This window comes from Somniosus microcephalus, chromosome 24 (assembly GCF_052327205.1).
Source record: "Somniosus microcephalus isolate GS21.2 chromosome 24, FLI_Smic_1.0, whole genome shotgun sequence".
Lineage (NCBI taxonomy): Eukaryota > Metazoa > Chordata > Chondrichthyes > Squaliformes > Somniosidae > Somniosus > Somniosus microcephalus.
The window spans coordinates 44,020,666-44,048,531 of record NC_141010.1 but is presented as its reverse complement, the minus strand read 5'-3'; the positions used below and the strand labels follow the sequence as shown (position 1 = coordinate 44,048,531).

The 27,866-nt window shown below is 45.3% G+C and overlaps 1 protein-coding gene across 12 annotated transcripts in view; it reads left to right on the top strand.

Moving 5' to 3' along the window:
- The window catches only part of LOC147101456 (supervillin-like), a 221,357-nt gene that overhangs the window by 58,457 nt on the left and 135,034 nt on the right, over window positions 1–27,866 (top strand). For 10 of the 12 annotated variants that reach the window (XM_085966581.1, XM_085966588.1, XM_085966585.1 and 7 more), the window contains exons 2-5: window positions 15,261–15,940; window positions 20,702–20,872; window positions 25,596–25,745; window positions 27,394–27,431. In XM_085966581.1, the coding sequence (XP_085822707.1) occupies window positions 15,423–15,940; window positions 20,702–20,872; window positions 25,596–25,745; window positions 27,394–27,431 (877 nt within the window). In that variant the 5' untranslated portion in view covers window positions 15,261–15,422. The remainder of the gene's footprint in view (window positions 1–15,260; window positions 15,941–20,701; window positions 20,873–25,595; window positions 25,746–27,393; window positions 27,432–27,866) is intronic. The other 2 variants (XM_085966587.1, XM_085966589.1) reach the window with 2 other exon arrangements.

Sequence of the window (27,866 nt, the reverse complement as noted above, 5' to 3'; positions counted from 1 at the left end):
CACCTTGTTGTGTAGGTGGCCCTCAGGAGATGTACTCCGAATGGTGTGTTAAACTGTTGGTTATGTGGATTCATTCTGGCTGAATGTTGGTTGGATGGTGGTCATTGCTAATGACCTGTTCAAACTCCGGAGGGATGCTGTGTTATTAGTGGGGAATGTGCCACATATTGTTGTGATCTCAGGGTCGGAAATGTCAGCCTGCTAGAGGATCTGAAGTACAGAAAGAAAGAACTTGCATTTATATAGCACCTTTTACAACTTCAGGCCATCCCAAAGCTCTTTTTTTATTCGTTCCTGGGCTGTGGGCGTCACTGGCAAGGTCAGCATTTATTGCCCATCCCTAATTGCACTTGAGAAAGGGGTGGTGAGCTGCCTTCTCGAACCGCCGCAGTCCTTGTGGTGAAGAAATGCTCGTAGTGCTGTTAGGGAGGGAGTTCCAGGATTTTGACCCAGCAACGATGAAGGAACGGCGATATATTCCCAAGTCAGGCTGGTGTGTGACTTGGAGGGGAACTTGCAGGTGGTGGTATTACCATGCACCTCTTTTTACTCCAAGTAATTTACAGCCAATGAAGTATTTTTGAAGTGTAGTCACTGTTGTAACTTAGCAAGCATGGTAGCCAATTTGCACACAGCAAGATCCCACAAACAGCAATGTGATAATGACCAGATTAACTGTTTTAATGATATTGGTTGAGGGATAAATATTGGCCAGAACTCCCCTGCTCCTTTTCAAAATAGTGCCGTGGGATCTTTTCCATCCACCTGAGAGGGCAGACGGAACATCAGTTTAAAATCTCATCTGACAGTGCAGCACTCCCTCAATACTGGAGTGTCAGCCTAGATTTAGTGCTCAAGTCTCTGGAGTGGGAGCAGAAGTGCAGAGATACTAAATGGGGATTGCGGGGGATAGGAGAGCAGTGAGGTACCAAAGTTAGAATCTGGTTCAAAGCGCTGTTACTTTGAGCAGGACGTTTTGAGCTGCTGGTGGCCATTTTGGATTAAAATAATCACTCGATGTGATAAAGACACCAACTGATATGTTTGTCATTCACAGCTGATTTGTCCACCTTAAAATGCAATGTAAAATCCACTGCATAAATCGCACCATCATACACAACATTACTTGCATTGGGGACATTTAAAATTAGAATTTTACAGTAAGGTGAATTAGCTGCGGTTCATTCAGCAAGAAACTGAACAGATGTTTCATTGGGAAATCTATCGTCTTTATAATTTAATGTGAGCAGAAAAAGCGAATAACCATCGGCATAAAAATAACTTGTAGGTATCATGAAATAAGGTCACTAAATATGATTGGTGTTTCTATAATGCTGATTACTTTTGGTGAAGATTTGTCTTTATTCTGACAACTTAAAAGAATGGAGTCTGTAAGAGTCTGTAAAGGCCTAACTGTTTTAATCTGCGGGTTTTGTATGGAATCCAGAGTTGGGCTTTGTTTAATTTGGGCTGTGGATATTCAGGAGGGAGCTGATCAAAGGACCCCAATCTGATTGCATTTTCTTTAAAAATCACAATGGGCTAATTGGTAAGGGCACTACCCCACGTGGAATGGACTATGAAAGAAAGAAAGACTTGCATTTATATAGCGCCTTTCACGACCTCAGGACGTCCCAAAGCGCTTTACAACCAATGAAGTAATTTTTTGAAGTGTAGTCACTGTTGTAAAAGATTAGGAAGATTCCCCAAATGAATCCCTGATCTGTACAAGGTTAACTGATCTCAGTAGCAGTGTTAACATTGGCCTCTGGTTCAAGGACGAGAAAAAATGTGCCGGGGTTCTCGCTCCTTATTGCTATCCTGTGATTCTTGATGAATTGGGTGTATGCATGATCATCACACGTATGGCCCCGTACAGCCGAATAGTCTATCACTATCTGGACTTGCACGAAGCACAATCAATTAAATGATGTATGAAAGGGCTGGCATCCCCTGTGGAAGCCAAGCCCATTAATCTGTACCTTCAGGATAGAAGGGGGTGAGAAACTCTATCAAACCTCGACGGTCATGTTAACTAAAGTTAATGCTTAAGTATTTTAATGTATATCACACATAAAAACCCTTTGGTTTACAATCTTTTTTTCTTACGAGCACACTTGTTTATTCTCTCCCAAAGCAAATTTCTATTGGAATAAAAATCAAAAGTGTGACTTATTTGGAAGGGATACTCATTTAAAACCTGCTTTTGTTATGTGCTGTGCGTTCCTCCTATTTATCTAGATATTGTATGTAAAGAATCAGAGAGAGTAAGAAAGGAGACCGAGACAACCAAAGAGATAAGTCACCATGTGAGGAAAGTGTGTAAGAGGAATAGAGAGAGAGAGCATGGAAGACACATGCGGAATTAGAGTGGGAAAGAACCAGAGAGATAGTTATATGGAGGTAGAGACATTTTTATTTTTGTCCCTGAGCCTGTAAATAAATATGGTATGTATAATACAAAGGAATCGCTCTCTATTTCTATTCTCTTGTTGAAGGGATAATTACAGTCCTAGCCCTTTTGGGCTACCCCAGATCAGGCATATTCCCCAGACGTTCACCTTCAACTTAAGTTAGAGATAGCCGAATTCCATAAGACGCTTAAATGGGTCTAAAGGTTCAGGCTATCTCTCCCTAAAGGGAAGGAATGACTGAAGATGTTACCGTGCTCCAGATAGTACTTTTAATAAGTTGAACTATACTGTAACCTTCTGGATATTATGAGGGTCCAGACTACCCCCCAGAATTCTGCAACTCCTTACAAAAGAGTGTACAGAATTTGTGGGTTTGCAAGTTTATACAGAATTACTCTTTGAGACAATTCTAAAAATATATAGTTTTATTTAAGAGCCGACATTCAGTTAACATCTGTTGAATCAGTCACAACATTAACAATTCAAAGTACAATTAGCTTACATTTCTTATTTCTCAGAGATCCTTATTCTCAAATCTTTACTTTGTTACATTTCTTATTTCTTACTTATTTCTAAATCCAGAACATCCACCAAAATCAATCACTTTGACTTCCCGAGACTCATAGTTAAAGACTTACAGAGATGCCTCTGAAGAATTAAGAAACATTTTGCCCGTTCAGCGAGTTCTGACTTTCTGTTAAAAGGTCTTATTTTTATACCCTTTTGGCAGTGGTTTCTCCTTTGATGTTCTCTGCTGATGTCAGCTAATTGTCTTTATTGATACCTCTTTCGAATGCTTTCTATTGTACTATCAATTCAACTATTGCATGCATAATTATTTCTCTACTTTTAGCTGTTCCAAAAACCATCATAAAAACAATGACAGCTATGGTTTCTGTTTGATGTCATTCCTACAAAATGCTTTCATTCAATTCTTAATATTGGCTTTACTGGTTTTTTGCAGACATCGTGACCCCGTTCTGCTCCAAGTTTAATACAAACACAATGCAATTGCTTGGTGTATCTATTGAAGTCATATTTTCAAAGCCGCCTTGTTGGTATTATATTTACAATATGTAAATCAAAACCACTTTAACTGTGTGTTTACTTGTTTTCTAGCTATCTCAATTGGTTGCATATTTAATCTTATGGTTCCTGTTTTCCAAGTTTAACATAAAACTATTTGACCAGCAGGTGTTTCTTTACTTGATGTCATGTTTCAAAGGCACATGCCTCTTTTAATGTTTGTATTTCTGTTTTACGTGTTAGCTCTTCACACTTTAAACTGGGTCTTCTCATTGTGTTCGTTGCAAACCGTAGACCTTTCGGAAGCACCAATGGTTTGCTTCAATCTTTCATTGTTTTAGTATATTTAACTAATTCCCATTTCAAAGCTTGTTTACAACTTTGTTATCAACTGATCTTTATCTCAGAAGCCTGTTCTCTGTTTACAGCCTGTGTCTGCTGAGACTTGTGTCTTTTAAACCCAGTATGTCTTTTATTAATAAATTAGAAATTTGTTCATGGTATCGTGTATTTCTCTGAATCATGGCTATTCCTTCACATTGTCTTGTATAATGTGATGTATAATTAATTTTTCTTGTCTTCACTAATCTTGAAGTGTGATTACTTCAGCATGTTTTCATTCTGATCTTGCACCTTCATCAACTTCAGCAAGATGCCTACGAGGTGCAAGCGATTGACAAGCGGTGAATCAGTCAGCCGAGGCCGCTCCTTGTCATGAGGTGTTTGCTTCCTCTTCACAGCTTGGAATCTTTTCACTGTCAGCTTTTCTTCACCTTTGGCTCTTTTGTTGCCGTGGGTTTTGTATGTAGACTTTACTTTTGTTGTGGTCTTTTAATCGGTGATGGGAATACATTTGAGTTCATTTAAATTTGGAATCCTTATCCTGTCTTTCACTTTTCTTCTGGATTATCCAAATCTAACTTTGAAATCCATAACAGAAACGTGATAAAAAGCATGGAGAGCCTTTCCAGACTGCCAGGGAATGCTGACTAACTCCACTCCCCACTAGATCACCGGGGAATTCTAACACTCACCATTCCTTTCCCACTAGATCACCAGAGAACACTGACACTCCCCATCCCCTTTCGACTAGATCACCAGGGAATGCTAACACTCCCATCCCCTTCCCATTAGATCACCGGGGAACTTGGTGAATCTCTCCCCCTGCCCCATGCGAACAGCTCGTCACAGAGTTTACAGAGCTCAGGTGAGCTGATGGAAACGGAACCAGTAGATTAAATAATGCTGGTCAGTTCCTTCTATTGAACTCCAGCCTGTCTGGTACCAGTGGCATGTTTTTTGCCTGCATCCTGGGGCAGAATCTGCTCACCTGCACAGCAGATTACCTTTAAATAGACAACACATTCCAATGCAGCAAAGTCACATTTTTCCCCCGAGACAGAATCTGAATTGTGTTCCGATTCTTTGGATTCAGCTCTCGTCCCTCATTATTGCCGACTTGCAGTAATTTGACTTTTCTTTCCATCCTTGTTTGGTGGTGGATTCTCCATTTTGTTTACTACTTAATGATTGCACTAGAGAGGGTACAGAGGAGATTTACAAGGATGTTGCCGGGAGTAGAGAATCTTAGCTATGAGGAAAGACTGGATAGGCTGGGTCTGCTTTCCTTGGAACAGAGGAGGCTGAGGGGAGACCTTATTGAAGTGTATAAAATTATGAGGGGCCCAGATAAAGTGGATAGAAAGGACCTATTTCCCTTAGCAAAGGGGTCAAAAACCAGGGGGCACAGATTTAAAGTAATTGGTGGAAGGTTTAGAGGGGATTTGAGGGGAAATTTCTTCACCCAGAGGGTTGTGGGGGTCTGGAACTCACTGCCCAAAAGGGTGGTAGAGGCAGGAACCCTAACTACATTTAAAAAGTACTTGGATGTGCACTTGGGATGCTGTAATCTGCAGGGCTACGGACCAAGAGCTGGGAAGTGGGATTAGGCTGGATAGCTCTCTGTTGGCCGGCACGGACACGATGGGCCGAAATGGCCTCCTTCCGTGCTGTAACTTTCTATGATTCTATGATATGATTCATGGTGCTACGCTCCCTGATACTGTACCGTACAGCCTTTTATTTGATCTGGTCTGGCAGTCACCTGATCCTGCTGTTTTATTCCTGTTTATTCCTTTTATTGCTGTTTATTCCTTTTATTGGATCCACCTCTGTTGATTTTTTCTGTCTCTGGTTAAATAGGTCCAGTTCTTTTATGCACTTCTAAGAGTTAAGAATGTGCATCTCCTGAGCAGTGATGAAATTTGTTCATTGCTCGGTTTCCGTCATGATGTATGTGTGACATTTCATAAACACTGTAGTCCGTGTGTATCAGAGTTTGGGAAAAGGGTAAGATTGGTGTATTGCGAGGATGAAATAGATGAGCTGAAGGGCCTTCTTCATCTGAGCTGATGTTGTGTCCTATGTTTTGGTGTTGCCTTGGAGGTCTTGTTGCAAGTCTTTCTGGTTCTGGAGATGTTCAGGAGAAAGGTGACTCCCTTTTGAAGCTTGATTCTGCTCTTGGTACATTGAATGTTACTTATCAACTGCAAAGATAAAACTGACAGTGAAAATATCATAACACAGGCTATGAAGAAGAGCTGAACCGGTCTTTGACAAGACAAACTATCAACAGAGCAGTTTAATATCTTCAACTGTCAATCAAGGATTAATTCACACCCCACAGCCTGAATGCAATTATGAAATGGGAAATTTTGAATTTTTCAAATGATGAAGGACCGAGATAACATTTTGAAATGTGCTGAGTTAATCTTGCTTGAACAGGCTCGAAGAGAAGCGGAAACACTGGAAATCATGTACTCTACTCAATGCATAATGAGGCGTCTGATGTGTTTAGACATATACTTAGCTGCATGTGCCCAAATATGTGTGACTTCACTGTCGGGTATTGGTGTCAACATGGTTGAGACTCTGACCTGTAGGGAAATGGACAGAAAGGAGCTTCAGTCTTCAGAGAGCTAAGTCTTGCAATGGTAACTTTTGACTTGTCTTATGCACCCTCACTGGATCATTAGGGAACTCTATCTCTCTTTCCCTTACCCATACATTGCTACAGAATGTGAAGAATTCATGTGAAGTAAAAGGTGTAGGCCCACTAAACCATTTTTTATTAGATTAGGAATGGCCACCTACAACTCCTAGAAGTCCATTTCCCTGACTCCAGCTCCTCGGTTATAGATTGTCTCCCTTTGGTGCATCTTACAAAATGGTGGCGGACTGGATGTGAACTGGTAAATTAGTAATGAGTTTAACCCCTTGATAGCTGAACCACACAGTCTGGGAAGGCCCCAGATTCAGGTGCTGGTGTGTACCAAGTTAGCTGGTCCCAGCTAGGGAGCCAAAAGAGGTGCTACAATTGACCGCAGCACCCCTGGGTTTGGGATCAGAAAATTGGCCAGGCTTCTTGCTCCTGATCACTGTCCAGTGACGCCTGCTAGAAGTGTGCGTGTGTGGCCTTTGAGTGAGGACTGGATTCGGTTCAATTGTGATGCCCCCCCCACTCTCTCCCCTATGATTGAATAGTCTGCCCGTACTCACCATCAAGGCTCGTGCATAAATTCTGGACACTTGGGGAGATATTGTCAGGTGGGTGGTGTTGTGACACCCCAAGAAGGAGGTGCAGTGGGTTTTCATCTACCCCTTCCTCCCTCCTAACACCGACCGCAAGTGGAGTTGCACTGATGATACCAACAACTACTTGTATCTATATAGCGCCTTTAACGTAGTAAAACATCCAAGGCGCTGCACAGGAGTATTTTAAGACAAAAAATGTTGACACCGATCCATACAAGGATAAATTAGGGCAGGTGACCAAAATCTTGGTCAAAAAGGTAGGTTTTAAGGAGCGTCTTAAAGGAGGAAGGAGAGGTAGCGAGGCGGAGAGGTTTAGGGAGGGAATTCCAGAGCTTGAGGTCTAGCCAACAGAAGGCACGGCCACCAATGGTTGAGCGATTATAATCAGGGATCCTCAAGAGGGCAGAATTAGAGGAGCGCAGATATCTCGGTTGGTTCCCCCATCACGATGAAACCATCTGCATAAGAGCACGAGAAAAGTTACAGACGAAGAAAGACCATTTAGCCCATTAACTCTTCTTCTCTCATCCTCACTCCATCAAAACTGGTGGCATAGTGGTTAGCACTGTTGCCTCACAGCGCCAGGGACCCGGGTTCGAATCCGGCCTCGGGTGACTGTCTGTGTGGAGTTTGCACATTCTCCCCGTGTTTGTGTGGGTTTCCTCCGGGTGCTCCGGTTTCCTCCCACAGTCCAAAGATGTGCGGGTTAGGTTGATTGGCTATGATAAATTGACCCTTAGTGTTAGGGGGATTAAATACGTGGGGATAGGGTGGGATATGTGTTGGTGTAGGGGTTATGGGGATCGGGTGGGATATGTGTCGGTGCAGGCTCGATGGGCCGAAATGGCCTCTATCTGCACTGTGGGGTTTCTGTGATTCTGTGAAAACTCACTTGTTTAGTCCCCTACCTCTCCTATAATACCATCCAGCTACACTTTGAATGTCCCTAATGGTTTTATCTTCACTAAGCTACAATATTATTCCAAACATCGCTCTCATTTAAAAACCTCTCCCTTAGAAATGTTTTAAATTTACCTTTCACTAATTTAAATTTGTGTCCTCTGGTCCTCTCCTGCCTTAATTTGAAGTAATAACCTGGGTTTACTTTATCTGTTGCTTGTAATATTTTTTACACCTCATCAACTTTCTCTCTGGACTGCGGCTTAAACTTCCCTCGTTACCTGCGTTACTCTTGCAATCTGTCTGGTTGCTTTTCGCTCCACCCTCCCCAAAGCCTGCACGTCATGTTGTTAACCCCTCGCTTCTGTGAGGAGGATCTACCCCTAACTTGGGGGTCAGGGTTCGCTGCTTTAGGAGACTAAACACGCCGGTCAGTCTATCACTTTCTCAGTAATACACAAAGTCAGAAACTGTAAAATAAGTAAAGTTTTATTAAGGTACCTGGACTTCACTCTGAGAAACCCAATTGCGTTTGCACACAAGTATGCCTCCCAAAGGGTGCGCCCTTAGACTCACGGGGCTACAATATTTATACATTTTCATAAATTGCAAGTCATCATGAGAATACAGAAAACTAGGCGATCACACGCTGCACAAGTCATTTGTTTCTTTTTACAGAGTTCTGTTTAAAATTCACTTTTGCTTTCTACAAAATTCGACCATGAGACTGTCTCCAACAGTTATCTAAACATTCTGTTCCTGTCCTTTCTTATCTATGTGTACTGCATTCCCACAGTCCTGCATCAGTTTTTTACATTTAAACTATTCACTGCATGTCAAGTAGTCCATCATGCTTTGAGAATCATTGGTAAGGCAGTATGGGATTAATCCAACTTAACAATGTGCCTGCTTTCAAAACTAGCGTGGGTCAGTTTGAGTTCCTCCGGGAGGTTCAGATCCCAAATTAACAGCCGGCCAAAACTCAGTTTAGGCAAGATGAATCAAAGAAAATCATTGAATCCTGCCAGGTAAAGGATATCCAGAACCAATTCACTGGGGGCCTTGGCATTATGCTGGGTGAATATTAGTGTAGAGGTTTGTGCATGTGAAGGCAGCATCTCACAAGAACACGTTAAACATTTGTACGCTAATATTTGCACTGTGTCATTTTGAGGCCTGGCTTTGTCAGATGTAAATCAGAATGCTGACACGCACATTTTTTCTTACCCCGAGCTCCCAATGAATTCTTCTAAAATAAATCTTAACCTGTGAGGAGAGGAGCATTGCCACTCAACCTCTAGCTCGTTCTATTTTTAATGCTCTAAACACATATATTAGCACAGCCTCAGCTCCCCTGCTTGAGCTGCCGGAGCATTTGCAGCTCACTGAATTTTCCTTTCAAATGTCAACTTTCCAACTCCGCCAAAGACTCACTGGTTCAGATCTCCTTTTTTTATCTGCATTCAGGCATAACTGAGACGCCTTCAGTGCCGAGAAAAGGGAAAGCCAGACCTGGAGAGTACAACTGGTCCCAGGATTGGCCAGAGCTGTTATAGCCCGGGGCTCTATTTTATCTGTGTGTTACTAACACCTTGTTTGCACTGCCAACTTCATATCGGAGAGAACTTGGTGTGAGCCACAAGTTCATATCGGAGAGAACTTGGTGTGAGCCACAGTGGGGTAACTTTGACTGACTGGGCTGTCTCTTCCCAATCCTAGTGTTCAACTAATGGGAAAGTGGATGGATTGAATTCCATAGACATCAGTGTGAGGCCAGGGAATTGGATGGTTTCCCACTTTTTGTATCATGGGTCAGCATAAAGCTCTTCTGAGTCAGCTGTGACTTGGGGTGAGTGTATCTGTCTCTTCTTTCTTGACAATGTCCTTCTGATTCCACCCTCCAAAGAGTACAGGCTGTTGCACCCATGTTACATTTCAATTTTATTTTTGAACGAGACTTCCGTTTAGTGCCACATTATGAGTGTGTTTGTGCTGTGGTCTACAATAAGTTGGATTGAGGTTCTCCAAACTTATTTCCCTTCAAGGGGAAGGAAAGCCTTAGGGGAGTTCTTTTTGTTCAAAGTAATCCCTCATTTTATATTGCACAAAAATATTTGTGTTTTTCTTTCAATTTCCCAACTCCGCCAAGGACTCGCTGGTTCAGGCACCTTTTTCGGATACCACACTGTGATGTCATCATCAGAGTACACCATACCCAGCTGGAAGCAGCTTTCCTAAGGTGGCTAGCTCCAAGTCGACCTTTGAGCCAGTTTGAAGTCATGGCCACTATTGCTTTCAATGGAGCAACTCTGGGATGCAGAGGTTGGTTTCTTGTCGGTGAGATTACAAAGTGGCTTAAGCAACAAGGAGACCCTTGGTGTGGTGACACCTTTGTATCTACAGACTGGAAACGACACAGTGCGATATAACACTTAACCCACTTGAATGACATTGCTGTGTAATATTAACATACTGATGATTAATGTTCTCGTAACTAATTCCCCCTTTCCGTCATTTCAATGGAGTGCTTAGCCTGTTTATTTTAAACTAGTCAACGCCTGAGATTGCCAAGTCATATTGTTCAAACATTAATCGTTTTTACTGTAATACTGCACAGAGTAACGGCTAGGCTTATATTTTCTCAATATTAAATGAGGGGAGTTCTTTTAAATAATAAATACTCCTTTTTCGATGTTCTATCCCTTTATGGTCTAGCCATAGAGGGGAGCCTTTCATCAGATCAGCTGGATTGGCTTCAAATCCAAGTGGGCCTGATCTGACATGAGATAGAGCCTTTGATCTTGCCTGGTAACATGGGCTGTCAGTGTGATCATTTAAAACAAAACAAACTGAAGATTTTTTTTCTATACGTCTGTGCAATTTAGATTCCCAGAATCTGAGGTCTGGAACAGTCTAAATGTTATGGACTTCAAAGGGGTTAATTGTCCATAACATAGATACAGTCCCAGACTTAAGATTTCGGAAATTCGAGTTACACAGATGTGGATGAAAATTTGGTTTGTTTTAAACAAATGAACGGTTACTGGTTCCTGACTGCCTACCTCGAAATACCTAGAATTCTGTGGCCCAAACTCTGTCCTGCACCGAGTTCCACACACTCTGTCCTCGCCCATCTCCAGCAGCTCCATCCGAATCCATTTCAAGATCCTTGTCCTCCATTTTCAAATCCCAATATATGTTTCTCCCCACACTACTTAAGTCTTTTCCAGTCATATGTCCCAGCCTCACTCCTCCTTCCTTTAACTTTGGTCATTCTTGGTTCCCTGGTCTACCACCTGATACTAGTTTTCAGCCACTAAACTCACGCTTTCTGGAGTTTTCTTCCAAAATTATTTTGCCTTGCTACTTTTATATCTGCCTTCAAAAAAAGCCTCTTAAAAACTTCAACTTTCACCACTGGGTGGAAAACCGATGGCAGTGGATCAGCCACCGGTTGAACATGCCGCCCCATATTCCTTTCTATTGAACAGTAAATCGGTGTATAATGGGTGGATGATTCGCTACCACTGGTTTTCTGCCCGGAGGTGAAAGTTAAAACCTACCATCTTATTTTCTCAACCATGTCTCTTCAGTCTCTCTCCAATTGCTCACTTCCTATTCACCTCGCCCCCTTGTAAAGTCCTCTGAGAAAGCCCTTTCCGTGAGGGGCACTCTATTATTGTATGTTGTTGAGTCCTTTCCATTGTTAAATTGGCACATTTCTTTAAAATTAGTGGCAAGTTTTGTTCCCCTGTGCTGTTCGAGTGTATTGTTTAGATGCAGTGCTATTTTAGCCTGACAGTGGCCTGTTAGTCCCACAGGCAAAACTTAGTCACATAACATTGGCAATTCAACAGCAGCACTTCCCTCCTTCATGTCACCGAAAAGATTCGCTCTCTGTGCTGCTGTTATTTTTGAAGTTTCAAATATAAATGACCTCAGCACTGCCATTTAATCTTGGGAATGTGGGAGTGCATCCAACTCACACAGCTGAGGGAAAAGTTCGTCCGCAGTGGCTCGTCACCAGATCCAAAGGAGCTGCCTTTAAAAACCTTTAAGGCGTTTGTTAATTCATGGTCTATTTGAAAATAAACTAGGGGGAAAGCACAACCAGTTGAGCTCTCTGCTTATTGTTTAAGATTTTCCATCCTCTTACTTAGTAACAGTGAGAGGAGAGCGGCCTTTTGAGTGCCAGTCTCCCAGAGATTGGCGAGGAGGCTGACTGTCAGCACCCACAGTGCCCACCACACAACATGGCTTTCTCCACCACCCAAACAGATGCCACAAATATTATGGATTCTGAAGGGAACCAATTTAAGGAAAGCAGGGCAAAACGCATTGAGAGTTACAAAGCTGAGAGACAATGGCCTCGATATTAAACCCCCCCCCCGTAACGAGCGGAAGAGGGTCGGGGGAGTGGAATTAAAAGTGAAATATGCAAATTGGGACTCCAACCCGCCGCACATGCCATTTTTACAGTGGCGGATATCAGGGCATCCAAATTTTCCGCTGTGGAGAGGTGGGATGATTAATTAACAGTGCAATTGGGAGCCCGATTTGAAATTTACTGTTGCTGCACGGGTTTCCAAAGGGTCAGGAAACTCGACAGTGAAATGGAGGCGGGAGCTGCTGACTCCCACAAGGTAAGTAGCTCCTTGTGGGTCAGGAGGAGCAGGAGTGTTGCCCACACCCCCAGCCCCGATCCCCAGCCTCCCAGCAGCTCTCCTAATCGCAGGCACCACCCCCCCTCCTCCTCCTCCCAATTGCTGACCTCCTACCCCCCTACCCGATTGCAGAACTCCCCATCCCCCACCCCCGATCGCAGGCCTCCTCCGCCCCCAAGGGTCCCGGGCTACGGCCTCCCGCCGCTGGTGTTCCTTTCAGCCCGCCGACCAGGCTGTCCATTTGCCGGGCGAGAGACGGAACTGCAAGGTGTTAATGAGGTTTAGATTGGCACGACCTCCACGTCCCCGGCCTTGCTGGGTTGTTTGGCCGTTTTCGCCCTCACACCGCGCCCTCCCCACCTCCCCGTAAATATCGGGGCCCATGAGAATTAGCCGAAAAAAATTTGACAACGAACGAGGCCAGACTCTTGTGCCACCCTTAATTCCCCCATTTGCCACGGGCTCATGCCTCATCCTACATAGAAACATAGAAGATAGGAGTAGGCCATTTGGTCCTTCGAGCCTGCTCCGCCATTCAATGAGATCATGGCTGATCATCCAAATTCAGTACCCTGTCCCTGCCTTCTCCCCATATCCCTTGATCCCTTTAGCCTCAAGAAATATATCCAACTCTTTCTTGAATATATTTAATGAATTGGCCTCCACCGCCCTCTGTGGCAGAGAATTCCACAGGTTCACCACTCGCTGGGTGAAGAAATTCCTCCTCATTTCAGTCCTAAATGGCTTACCCCTTATCCTTAGACTATGACCCCTGGTTCTAGACTCCTCGGCCATCAGAAACATCCTTTCTGCATCCAGTCTGTCCAGACCTGACAGAATTTTATAGGTTTCGATGAGATCCCCTCTCAATCTTCTAAACTCCAGTGAGTATAAGCCCAATTGACACAATCTCTCCTCGTACGTCATTCCTGCCATCCCAGGTATCAGCCTGGTGAATCTTCGCTGCACTCCCTCCATGGCAAGAACATCCTTCCTCAGGTAAGGTGACCAAAACTGCACATAATACTCAAGGTGCGGTCTCACCAAGGCCCTGTACAACTGCAGCAAGACATCCTTGTTCTTGTACTCGAACCCTCTTGCTACGAAGGCCAACATACCATTTGCCTTCTTAACCGTCTGCTGCACCTGCATGCTTACCTTCAGCGACTGGTGCACAAGAACACCCAGGTCTCTTTGCACATCCCCTTCTCCCAATCTATTGCCATTCAAGTCATAATCTGCCTTCCTGTTTTTGCCACCAAAGTGGATAACCTCACATTTATCCACATTATAGTGCATTTGCCATGTTTCTGCCCAATCACCCAACCTGTCCAAATCGTATTGGAGTTTCATGACATCCTCCTCACAGCATACCCTCCCACCCAGCTTTGTGTCATCTGCAAATTTGGAGATATTACATCCAATTCCCTCGTCCAGATCATTAATATATATTGTGAACAGCTGGGGTCCTAGGACCGATCCTTGCGGTACCCCACTAGTCACTGCCTGCCACTCGGAAAACGACCCGTTTATTCCAACTCTTTGCTTTCTGTCCGCCAACCAGTTCTCTATCCAAGTCAATACCTTGCCCCCAATCCCATGTGCCTTAATTTTGCACGCTAACCTCTTATGTGGGACCTTATCGAAAGCCTTCTGAAAGTCCAAATACACCACATCCACTGGTTCTCCCTTATCTATTTTACCAGTTACATCCTCAAAAAATTCCAGTAGATTAGTCAAGCATGATTTACCTTTTGTAAATCCATGTTGACTTTGTCCGATCCTGTCACTGCTTTCCAAGTGCTCTGCTATTACATCTTTTATAATGGACCTACACTGTACCCCGACCACTGACCACTCCTTTTGTCCTGTGCGCCTCGGTTGACGGCCTCCTTTTCTCCTCAGTCACCTCACTGCACTGCTCCTCTGTGGTGCTGCCAACTGAAGTCAAAAGTCATCAGATCCTCAGCACATGCAGATAAATGTGCAAACCTCCAGAAGACATATCAAGATGCTGGCGAAAGGTTTAACGCTTGTCACAGCCGTTTTAGTTCCTATCCTTCTGGGCGGGCGCCTTCTCGCTCACACGGTGGGGCAGTGCGTATTGCGTAAGCATCAGACGATACAAGAGTTTAGGGAGCCTCGATACAACGGACTTGAGACCACCTTAAAAATCTGCCCTCGTTACTGACCCAAATGACTACACCCCCCAAGTGTTACACTGACTCAGTTAGAGTGTCCTTCAGCATGAAGATTGGCAGTAGGCACTGTGCCAGACTCACACGTGTTCCATTTGATATTGTGCTACACCTAACTTGAAAGTAGTGCTTAATACCAATACTAGATTCTAATTGGGGGGGGAGGGGGAGTTCTATTCTACAGCACTGTTCTCTTACACCTGAATAATTGAAAATAAAACAACAAAATGTGGAAGCTCCATTATAAAAACACACTATAAACTGACATGGAGAAATAGGAGAGCAGGAAATCTTGCCTTCTGCCTTGGGAAGGATGAATTTCCTGTATGTGATCGTATTCTTGTTTCCATCTCCCCGCTCCTTGCCACCGTCATCGCTTCTCTCTATCTACAAAATGGCTCTGTTCATTTTTTTTTCACACTGAGCTTATTATTAAGATTTCCCATTCTGTTTCTCGTTAACAGTGAGAGGAGAGGGGCCTTTTGAGTGCCAGTCTCCCAGACATTGGCGAGGGGGCTGACTGTCACTGCTCACAGTGCCCACCAGAACATCAACTTTCTACCCAAAGCACCCCCGCCCCCCACCCACCCCCCACGCCGCCCTTCCCAACAGATGCCACAAATATTATGGATTCTGAAGAGAACCAACAGACAGAAACCAGGGCAGAACGCATTGCCAGGTACAAGACTGAGCGACGCCGAGAATTGGCCGAAAAAATTGGCAACCTGGATGAGAATGCCATCGTCATTTCCAAATGGTCAAGAAAGGAAAAGGAAAACGAACCTTTGGAAAATATATATTCAGTTCCAGAAACATCCAAAACACCGGAGAGCTTTGTGAGTAAGTCAACTCTGCACGTACCTTTCAAACTCCGGGGAGTAAAGGACACTGAAATTCCAAAAGAAATCCTTTTGCATAACACCAGTGGGAACACTATGGAAAGAAAGAGTTTCTTGTACATCCAAACCCAAAACACGAGGAATGAGGGACGGGCAACAGGGAGCAAGCTTAGTGATTCCCATTTTCAGGAGATTGAAGCTTGCAGCAAAGAAAATGTGACGGCTGGTTTGGAGAAATCTCTGCCTCTCCCACAGCGATCTTCTATCCTTGAGACCCAACTCGCAGGTCTGCCTCCACGGGCCAGGTTAGTATTTGTGCTTTTAATTAACGCATGACTGATTATTCAAGTTGTGAACTTGTGATACAAAGGGATCAAGTATCTCAGTGCACTTGAATATTCTTGGAAGATGTTGCCATTTACCTCTGGTGATCTTTGTAGTTCTAGATAGATGCAGGTCTGCTTTAATTGATAGTTAAAGAAAATTTACTTCTATCTTATTCCATATCTGCAAGAGCATATGTTCATTTAGATTACTTGTACAGTTAGCTCTGTTGGTCAAACACTGAACTGGAGGCCAGTAAGCTGTTGGCTTGACTTTGATCAGAGCTCATTCAGCTTTTTATCCTTCTGAGGCAGATAAGCTGAGCACCACTGGGGAGAGCAGGAGGTTGTAGGGGATTGCATGGAGTGCACAATCCTTGATGCATTGTCACAGTGTCATGGGAACACCATCACTTCCAGGTCACACCCCATCCTGTCTTGCATCCTGCGTTGTTGCTGGGTCAGCATCCTGCAACTCCCTCCCTAACAGTATTGTTTGAGCACCTTCACTACACGGACTGCAGTGGTTCAAGTAGAAGGCCCACCAACACCTTCTCAAGGACAACTAGGTATGGGCAATAAATGCTGGCCTTGCCAGTGATGTCCACATTCCGAAGAATGATTAAACAAAAAGTATTTTTCCTTTGGTACCCTTGACTAGCAGCAAAAGAAACAAGAATTCACATGTCTCATGCTACCTTCTGGTAAACGAGATGTGTGTCTTTTGGTCTGTTTGTCTCCCTTTCCTCTGTCTCTCTGTCTCTCTGCCTTTCTCTCTCTCTCTCTCTCTGCCTTTCTGTCTCTCTGTCTCTCTGTCTCTCTGTCTCTCTGCCTCTCTGTCTCTCTGTCTCTCTGTCTCTCTGCCTCTCTGTCCCTCTGCCTCTCTGCCTCTCTGTCTCTCTGTCTCTCTGTCTCTCCGCCTCGCCGCCTCCCTGGGCTGGATTTTGTCAGCCCCGAGGAGGCGGGTATGGAGGCTGGACTGCCGGTAAAGTTGCAGAATGTGGGGGTGGCTGGCAAACCCACCCACATCCTGCCTCCATGCCCTTTTGCCAGGAGGCGGGAAGCCGCCCTGCTCCGGGTCCCGTCTCCTCGAGGCGGGAAAGGGATTAAATCCTATTAACTGCCTGTTACAGGTAGTTAAGAGGCAGAAAATAGGATTAGTCCCATTTTACCTTTCCAAGTGCAGGATTCCGGACCTCGGGGAACCCCATCAGGGTGTAGGAGGTGAGTAGGACGTCTGCAGGGGTCAGCGGGGTCTGAAAGTGAAATGTAGAGGTGAGTGATGGGTGCAAGTGTGGAGTGGTAAGTATGTAAGGTGAGTGTAAAGTGTTATAAAATGTTCACTTACCTTTATTTCTTCCTACAGCCTTCAGCCGCTGTGGATCCAGAGTCCCGACATCTTCATTGTAGATTTCACAGACTGGCTGTTGGATCCTCCGAACCAACAGCCAGGTGATTTCTGCAAAGTTGAAAGGTTTGATGTGTCCTGAACACAAGGACTCATCAAACTACACAGAATGTCAATGTTTGACAGCTTCACAGAGCTGTCAAACGCTGACATTTCTTCTTTCAAGAAATCTTGACAGATGACACGTCATACGTTGACGTGCTCTGTCACTGACTTCCCCCTAATTGGCCCGCTGAGCCCGCTGGGTGGGCTTAACCAGGTCAATCAGGGGAAAATCCCGCTGGTTGGCCAGAAGCTGATGGAGGCGGGATTGAAAGCCGGCACGCAGCAGCCCCGCCTCCAAAAGCTTCCCATTGACACAATCCAGCCCTCTGCCTCTCTTTCTCTCTGTCTGTCTCTCTGTCTCTCTGTCTTTCTGCCTCTCTGTCTCTGTCTCTCTGTCTGTCTCTCTGCCTCTCTGCCTCTCTGTCTCTCTCGCCTTTTACTCTCTCTTTTGCCTTTCACTCTCTCCTTTTTCTCTCTCTCTCTTTCCTTTCTCTCTCACACATAACTCTAGAGTATATTTGAGATCTACTTGACCATGTGCACAAAGAAGAACGGAAAGCCTCACTATCGTATGGCCAGTTACAAGCCTATTGCACTCGACAGGACTGATACAGGACAGATGTCTGTCAAAGGAGTATAAACCTTGTGTAACATAAATCAACACACATTAATCATTTTAACATTTTTAGTTGTGTGATGATATTTAATATCATGCAGCTTTCTTTTCTATTTGTGCATGTAAAATACATTACTTGCAGTTTAATCATGAAGGACAGGTGATATAATTCAGTGGAGTGCTAATCTTTAATTTCTACCAGTGGCGGGCCAATACTTCACAAAGACGTTCTTCTAGCCATGTGTAATGTCTGTGCAGTTTGAGCTGTTGGGCAGGTGCCACAGGTGATTAATGCTATATTGGTTTTATATATCTGGTTCTAATCTAGAATTTAGTGGGAGAGAGAGAGCTCTGTGTAAAACTGCCCCTGGCATCCAACCAGTCATTCTCCACTTCAGAAGATTGAAATGAAAAATATTGAGAAGGGAAGGAGGGCCGGTTTAAAAAGGTTCCAGTTATGCCACAAACCATTGGGCTCAGGTTGCCATTACTCTCTACAGTACATGGCAAATTCCACTTGTTTTGTGTTGGGTGAGGTGTCAGTATTGGGCAGCGGAAAATGATCCATTTCAGGCACCCAGTGGATGTGAGCGTCAAGCACACGTTAGCCAGCTAGCTTTACGTGAGTTTATTCAGTGATGGCAAAACAATATGCTCACTCACTGAAAGTCTAATCCTCCAAATAAGATGAAGTGCTTCAAAAACCAAGTGAACCGGATTCGGGGATTACAAGGTCTATCAAGTATACAGCCCTTGAGCCCAAACTTCCCGGGTCAAAACCAAATTCCTGTTACAATTCATCATCTTTATATACCTTTCTAAGCTACAAGTTCCTTATCAAAATATCCACATATGGTCAACTACACAGAGTTTTAACTACAGAGTAGTGACTAATGGGTGAGCTACAGTCCTTCCGTTGATTGACATGGGTCAGGATGGTCTCACGTTCCACCATGCTGTTTTCCTCCATTTTCTCAGACCTCTTATTTTCCTCTTCCCAAGGTCATCCGATCAGTCTTGAATTGAGTATCGATGGATGTGTGTCTAATGGCACTACGTATGGTGCCTCTCTCAGAGTCTCAAGCATGATAAGCAGAGGCCACTCAAGTATTTCAGTCGAGAAAACAAATGCATTGGATTCTCTGCTGTTCTTTAAACTACATAGTCTCCTAACACATTCCTGGGTTCAATATGTAAATCTCCCTCTAATCTGCCCCAACTGGATAACGATTTCCAGCAGGGAGCTCTGGGTTACAATTTCCAGCAGGGAGCACTGGGTTACAATTTCCAGCAGAGAGCACTGGGTTACAATTTCCAGCAGGGAACTCTGGGTTACAATTTCCAGCAGGGAACTCTGGGTTACAATTTCCAGCAGGCAGCACTGGGTTACAATTTCCAGCAGAGAGCACTGGGTTACAATTTCCAGCAGGGAACTCTGGGTTACAATTTCCAGCAGGGAGCACTGGGTTACAATTTCCAGCAGGGAACTCTGGGTTACAATTTCCAGCAGGCAGCACTGGGTTACAATTTCCAGCAGGGAGCACTGGGTTACAATTTCCAGCAGAGAGCACTGAGTTACAATTTCCAGCAGGGAGCACTGGGTTACAATTTCCAGCAGGGCGCTCTGGGTTACAATTTCCAGCAGGGAACTCTGGGTTACAATTTCCAGCAGGGAGCTCTGGGTTACAATTTCCAGCAGGGCGCTCTGGGTTACAATTTCCAGCAGGGAACTCTGGGTTACAATTTCCAGCAGAGAGCACTGGGTTACAATTTCCAGCAGGCAGCACTGGGTTACAATTTCCAGCAGAGAGCACTGGGTTACAATTTCCAGCAGAGAGCACTGGGTTACAATTTCCAGCAGAGAGCACTGGGCTACAATTTCCAACAGAGAGCACTGGGTTACAATTTCCAGCAGAGAGCACTGGGTTACAATTTCCAGCAGAGAGCACTGGGTTACAATTTCCAGCAGAGAGCACTGGGTTACAATTTCCAGCAGAGAGCACTGGGTTACAATTTCCAGCAGGGAGCACTGGGTTACAATTTCCAGCAGGGAGCACTGGGTTACAGTTTCCAGCAGAGAGCACTGGGTTACAATTTCCAGCAGGGAGCACTGGGTTACAATTTCCAGCAGAGAGCACTGGGTTACAGTTTCCAGCAGAGAGCACTGGGTTACAATTTCCAGCAGGGAGCACTGGGTTACAATCAAGATGTGGGAACCATGGCTGATTCCACCCCCTCCCTAACTCAAGGGTTTCAATCATTCTGATCTATTGACTGTGATGTTTCAAATTGTTAAGTAACCTTGTGATTACTCCTGAGGGAATCCAAAACTAGGGGAGATATGTAAAAGATAATCACTAATAAATTCAATAAAGAATTCAGGAGGATCTTCTTTGTCCAGCGAGTGTTTAGAATGTGGAACTTGCTACCACAAGGAGTAGTTGAAGCAAATAACTCAGATGCATTTAAGGGGAAGCTAGATAAACACACGAGGGAGAAAGAAATAGAAGGTGGTGCTGATAGGGTGAGACGAAGTGAGGTGGGAGGAGGCTCGTGTGGAGTATAAACACTGGCATAGACCTAGTGGATCGAATGGCCTGTTTCTGTGCTGTAAATTCACTGTAACTCCCCTCCATTGGCCCAGCGAAGCTCTGATAGTAAACTTTTCTGGTAGCTACACACTACAGGCAATGATTCACAAACCGCCGGCGGCACGGAAGGTCTCCTGTTACGACGGCAGTGGCGCACGCCATCCTGAGGTGGGGACGGTGGACACGCGGGTCTCTGTGGGCTGTCTACGCAGCACTTTCCTGGAGAAGAACAGCAGCTGCAGTGAGCAGAAAGTGTAGGTGCCGAGGCTTGCTCTGCATTCCACCCGACTTACCCATCACTAAAAGACATTTAGATTGCGGGCATTAATACGGGAGCTTTTCTGGCTTGTTTGGTCAGTGTTCGAAGCCCATGTAGAACAGAGTTTAAACACACCGCCTATAATGTAATAATGATCGGGGAGTTGTGTGTTTACCTAAGTATTGAATCACTGAGGTTAAAATACATTCCTGAGCACGATTGTTCAGTAACTAAATTCCAGTATCCAGCGCAACTTGTGTTGCCAATTTTGGTAACAAAGAGAAAGCCGTGAGTCAGCAACTTGGCGACGTGAGAGGGAGTGACGATCAAGTATTAATGTGCCTGCCTCGGAACTGCCTAGTATCGTGCCTTGCTGAAGTCTGGTACAGAGGCAGAATGTAGTTGAAGGCAGCGTTGTCCAATCCGTTAGCAATTAGCCACATGTGCCGAATTGGGATCCAGATGTAGCTAATTGCGCTTCTGATTAGTAAACAAAAAAAATGAGTAATAGACACCGTGGTTGGGCATGTGACCTCAATACTCATAATCGCATGGCGTTTGCAGGTGAACTTTAACCTTTATGTGTGTTTGTTGGTAAGACATAAAGCAGAGTGTGTGAGTGCTTCTTAATCGTGAGTGCTTTACTTCCTTAGTTACTGAATGGTGGTCAATGTTTGTTCAGTAAATATTCACATGTGTGAAGTACATTTACCTGTATTGTGTGTACGGCGTTTTCTACTAAAACTAGTGTATGTGGCTAAAATGGTGTTGCCGTAGCAACACCTGTAGCTAGTCAGCGATTTCCATTGGACAACACTGATATTTATGGGCTCAACATCAGTTGCGAAAAGTAACAAGTGTTTCAGCATGTGAAATTGTTAAATCTACTAACCCTAACCATGGAGCACCTTTAGCTATGAATGTGGCACCTGGCTGACATCAGCCTCAAAATCCTTGATGTACGATTACTGGAGCCCGCTGATGCTGGCTCTCAGCCTCCAGTGCTATCGTTGGCTTTGGAGGGGGTGTTGACCTGCTGTGACGGTCGGGGAGAGCTGGTGAGGTGGTGTTCCAAGCTCTTAACAGATTCCAGGGACACCCGCAACGTTCAAAGATCAATCGGGATCCACCGTCAACTGCTTTATTGATCTGCGGCAACTTTGAAAAAAGGATTCTGAGGATTGGCATGTAAGGGAGTGTTGGAGCAGTGTCCTCGTTTTAACAGGTACGGCGTCCTAAATAAAATAATTCAATTTAAATTGAGCAGGTCTAGAATTAACTGGAGGCCTGAGTGAGAGTTGACAAGGTTCCGTGTTTTATAGCTGGTGTGTGGTACTCAAGGACAGATAAAAGGTAGTTATTTTGAAACATCTTATTGATGTTAATTAACTGTACTGCAGCAAGAGATTTCCCTTTCTCTTTCTCGCTCCCCTTCCATGAAGATGCATGAGCAGTGCAAGGCTCAAAATGTTGTATACTTTTATATATAAAATGGCTACTAGATGTCCCTGATGTCCACAACATTCTCCATGGTAGGACCAGAAACTAGTCTCCATGGAACGACCAGGAACCGATCTCCATGGTAGGACCAGAAACCACTCTCCATGCTAGGATCAGAAGCAGTCTCCATGCTAGGACCAGGAACCAGTCTCCATGCCAGGACCAGGAACCAATCTCCATGGTAGGACCAGGAACCAATCTCCATGGTAGGACCAGGAACCACTCTCCATGGTAGGACCAGAAAACAGTCTCCATGGTAGGACCAGGAACCAGTCTCCATGCTAGGACCAAGAACCACTCTCCATGGTAGGACCAGGAACCACCCTCCATGCTAAGACCGGGAGCCAATCTTCATGCTAGGACCAAGAAACACTCTCCATGGTAGGACCAGAAACCAGTCTCCATGATAGGACCAAGATCCACTCTCCATGGAAGGACCAGGAACCAGTCTCCATGCGAGGACCAGGAACCAATCTCCATGGTAGGACCAGGAACCAATCTCCATGGTAGGACCAGGAACCAGTCTCCATGCTAGGACCAAGAACCACTCTCCATGGTAGGACCAGGAACCAGTCTCCATGCTAAGACCGGGAGCCAATCTTCATGCTAGGACCAGGAGCCAATCTCCATGGTAGGACCAGGAACCAATCTCCATGGTAGGACCAGGAACCACTCTCCATGGTAGGACCAGAAAACAGTCTCCATGGTAGGACCAGGAACCAGTCTCCATGGTAGAACCAGGAACCAGTCTCCTTGCTAGGACCAAGAACCAGTCTCCATGCTAGGACCAGGAACCACTCTCCATGTGAGGACCAGGAACCAGTCTCCATGATAGGACCATAAACCAGTCTCCATGGTAGGACCAGAAACCAGTCTCCATGCTAGGACCAGGAACCAGTCTCCATGTGAGGACCAGGAACCAGTCTCCATGATAGGACCAGAAACCAGTCTCCATGGTAGGACCAGGAACCACTCTCCATGCGAGGACCAGGAATCAGTCTCCATGATAGGACCAGAAACCAGTCTCCATGGTAGGACCGGGAACCAGTCTCCATGAGAGGACCAGGAACCAGTCTCCATGAGAGGACCAGGAACCAGTCCAGGGTCAGTGGGAAAAATGCTCTTTTCTTTATGTTTTAATCCAGCATAAAACAGCAGTGGCACTGAGGCGAGAACTTCCCTAAAATGCCTGTCTCACAGACAAATCCAGACATTTAAAAAAATAAATGGGGATGAATTCTGAGAGAAATGGGGCCGGATTTTATGGCATCGGATCACGTATTGCCTGTTTACTCTGCTGCTCCCACCACTGCCATCTTGGAATGGGGACTTCCGAGATGGGCGACTGGAGCATTTGCCTGTTTGTAGTGGTTGTCCTTTTTAATATGCAAATCAAGGTATTATGACACATGTGGGACCTCGATTGCAACTTTGAGCAATAAATAGGCGGAGCTTACACTGTGCATGCTCTGCCCATTTCTCCCTGGCAATAATTTAAAATAAAAATCCCAAATTTATTTTGCTATCATTTTGTTGGGCTTGGAGTGTTCATCCAGGTTCCACAAGAATATTGTGGGCTGCTGCCACCCTGGGGCTCACCCCCCCCCGCCCCCCATGATTGGCCTTGTCCCCCCCCGCCCCTCCCCCCACCCAGACCTGGCTGTCTGTGGGCTGCCTCAGTGTCCCAGAGCGCTGGAATTCCTCCACTGGCTGACCAGTCAGCTGCAGTGGGATGCCCATTCGCTTGGAGGGGTCATGCTATTGAGGACTGAGGCCTAAAATGGCTCAGGCCTCTCTGCTGGGCCCAGTGGGTGGGCAGCTGGTCAGCCAACCAAAGGGCCAAATCTACCCGGGGGTCCATAAATATAAGATAGTCACTAATAAATCCAATAAGGAAACTTCTTTATCCAGATCGTGGTCAGAATCTGGAACCCGCTACCACAAGGAGTGGTTGAGGCGACTAGCACAGATGCCTTTAAGGGGAAGCTGGATAAACACCTGAGGGAGAAAGGAATAGAAGGATATGCTGATGGAGTTAGATGAAGAGGGGGTGGGAGGAGGCTCATGTGGAGCATAAACACTGGCATAGACCTGTTGGGCGAATGGCCTGTTTCTGTGTAAGTGCTCACTGTATAGTCTATGTAATTCCCTCCAGCCAGAACTGTGTCAGTTGGCTACCCAAACATTACAATGAGCACCATTTGTACCAGGATAAACACAACAGGAAAATGCCATACTTGTTACTCTTATTCCCTTACTACTTCTTCTTATACACAGTCTGCATCAGGATCCCCTTCCTCCTCCTTTATTTTTTATCGGCTTTTCCTATTTTCTCCTCCCTTTCTGTTAGTCCCCCCCCCCCCCCCTTACTTGTTGTAGCTGGTGTCCGTCTGACAGGAACAGGGAAGTGACGGCGCAGGTTGTGACTAGAGTGTGACAGGGATCTCTCCAGAGAAAGCTTCATGGGGAACCACTTGCGACCTGATCTTCTAAAATAAGCCCGGCACTCTTCACAGGGACAAGTGTCCATCTCGGGGGAGGTGCAAATACGTCTGAGTAACGCGGGGGAAAAAAATGAAATTAAAAAAAATAAAGGGAAACAGTGTGACAAGGTCCACAAAGTGACAACGTGGCGAGTGACTTCTTCAGGTATAAACTGAGCATCTTTTGGGGATTTTTTTTAGAAGAGAAGCGGGCCCAGTAAACAGAAAGTGATGGTGAAGTAAATGCGAGCGATTGATCCTCGCAGCGCTTCCAATCACACAGCTTGGTGTGCAAGAGCCTTGGTTTAAATTACAGTGAAATGGCAGAAAGGAATGGCTGGGAGGCTTCAACTCAATGTGTCCCTTTGTTTTTACTTTGCTGAGGTACACAGTGGAGGGTAGTTTTATACAATGCAATCGATTGTTTCCATTCATAGCTTCACTCCCTTAACCCATGGAGGCCTGAGTCCAGCTTTTGGAAATGCAGCTGCTGAATTCTATTCAACCACCTGATGCCTTCAGTGCACACACTGAACCGACAGAGTAAGGTGCATTTTGATGCTGTACTTTACTCATGTTCAAACAGTGCAGCAGACCCCGATGGGTTAATCCCTACAGTGTTCCTTCCTTCTGCCTTTTCCTTTTCTCACTGCAGACTTCTTTCTCTCCACATTCATGCTGTCTGTTTTGCTCTCCTCTCTCTCTCTCTCTCTCTCTCCCTTTCTCCTGAACTAGTGGTGACGGTGCTAACGTGACACTGAGCCTTGATTTAGCGGCAGGGCCTGGCTCGGAGGGGCGGCGGCGGCCCAGGCGGTACATCGGCCTAGGCGTGAATCGCAAAACGTCAGATCGCTTCAGGACGCAGCCCCTGACGGTAGCAGAACGGTGAGACACAAGTGGGCAGCAGGCTCCTGTGGAATTGTAGCGTGATTATTTTCTTTCAATTAAGAGAAAGGGTAGAACACGGTTGCAACCCACCGTTCCGTCCCGTGATGAAAACATCAGAACTGACTGTTGCCCCACATTTTTTACCACTGTAATTTGAGGAACTCTGGTATTTTATCTGTTTTTACCCCTCCCTCCGCCACCCGCCTCCCCATTTCTTAAAGGTGCTGACTCTTGCTGGGCTACAGGTTCGTGTGCGAGGCTGTACACTGATTGTTGGCAGTCTATTCAACTGTTGAGGCATCAGAGCCATGCCTTATCCTAGCCTGCACGTAGTTATGGACACTTCCCAGTTACTGGACAGTGTCCGTGAGCATGAGCAGGAATGCAGGCCGACCTCTGTTCCCCACCTTGACCATGGGACTTTGAGCCCAGTTATCGTGCCTCACCTGCCGCCCCAGCTGACATCAGCTAACTTGGCACTGACCTGGAGCTGAACCGGGGACTTTCCAGTCTGCGAGGCTGAGTGACACACTGAGCCACTCGGCGATCTAGCCAAGTCATGCTGTAGTAAGACTCTGAGCTAACCTGCCCAGCTGCGTACAATGAAGCAAACACTAAAGAGGGAGAGGCTATGTGATGAAACGATTGTGAGTCTGAGCTTCTGTGGCGTTTCACTGAACAGATGACTCCTTGAGTGATTGCACTGGAATAATGCGGCAGGATTTACACGTGACACTTAAGCCCCGATTTCAACCCAGTCTGCCCGGCGGCGACTGGTTGGTCCCAGTTTGACACCCCGCCCGATTTCACGCTCCAGTTTTTAAGCAGGCTGTCTGTACATTTTCTAAAATGTTAATTGGAAAGGAAAACACATTTTACTGCTCTTTTCTGTGTCCTGCTGTAGAGATTGTCACAATCTTAAAGTTAGAGCTAGGCCATTCAGGAGTGAAATCAAAGCACTTTTTTCACGTAGAACTCTCTTCCCCTAAAGGACTGTGAATGCTGGGTTAATAGAAACTTTCAAGACTGAGATTGATAGATTTGTGTTGGTTAAGGCGATCAAGGGAATATGGAGCAAAGGCAGGTAAATGGAGTTGAGGAACAGATCAGCCGTGATCTGATTGAATGCCAGGCTCGAGGGGCTGAATGGCCTACTCCTGCTCCTATGCTCTTTAGTTGTTAAAGTTTCAATGCACTTTCAACATTAGCAAAGAACAGAAATTGAGCCACGATCTCTAATCCATGCCCTTCAGCCCTGCCTCCTTTCAGACTTGGTGAGAGACAGGAGACGAGGTGACCCGGTGTGCCGTGATTCATCCTCTGACCTATATCCTGTCTTGTTTCAAAAGGTGATTTTCTCTTGCATGCCTGTGAAAAATGTTGTAAGAGCAAGGATGGCGTGGTTATAAGATAAAGCAACCAGTGTGTGATGTCACCAGTCTAGGAGCGCAATGAAAGTTGCTAACAGAGGTGCAAGGTTACAAGACACTGGCACTGTGTCACCTACAGACAGGCAGTTTGTAAAGATTTTGCTAAAACTTACATTATGTTATGTGGGGGAAAAACATGAGTTTTGTTTTGTTCTTTATGTACAGTTTGTATCAGTGACCGATGCTCAGTATCTCTCTCTCTCTCTATCTTACAGTACTTCCGTGCTAAACACAAGCAAGGGGAACGCTGAGGGTGAGTACCACATGGGCACTTCCACCAACACTCAATCTACTTGAAATGTTCTTTATGTAAACCCCTTTCAAAAAAAGGTAGTCTAAAAAAAATCGAGGGCTAATTACAGTATTGCAGGTGGCCTTCAGACAGTTGCAAACATTAGAATCTTTTAGGGCTGATTTCTGACTTTGTACATCTGGTAGGTAGCCAGCCAAGCACACGGCACGCTTGTTCCTTTTCCATATATTTTCCTTTTCACCAAAACCATGCAGTATTGTGAACATTGATCCATTCCCCCCTGCAGGCACTGAGTCACACTGTGGTGTAATTCCACAGCTGTCGGCACCTCTGCCTCATCTCACTTTGAGTGCGGGCCTGGACTATGAGTTTTTTAAAATTCATTGGATGTGGGTGTCGTTGGCAAGGCCAGCATTTATTGCCCATCCCTAAGTG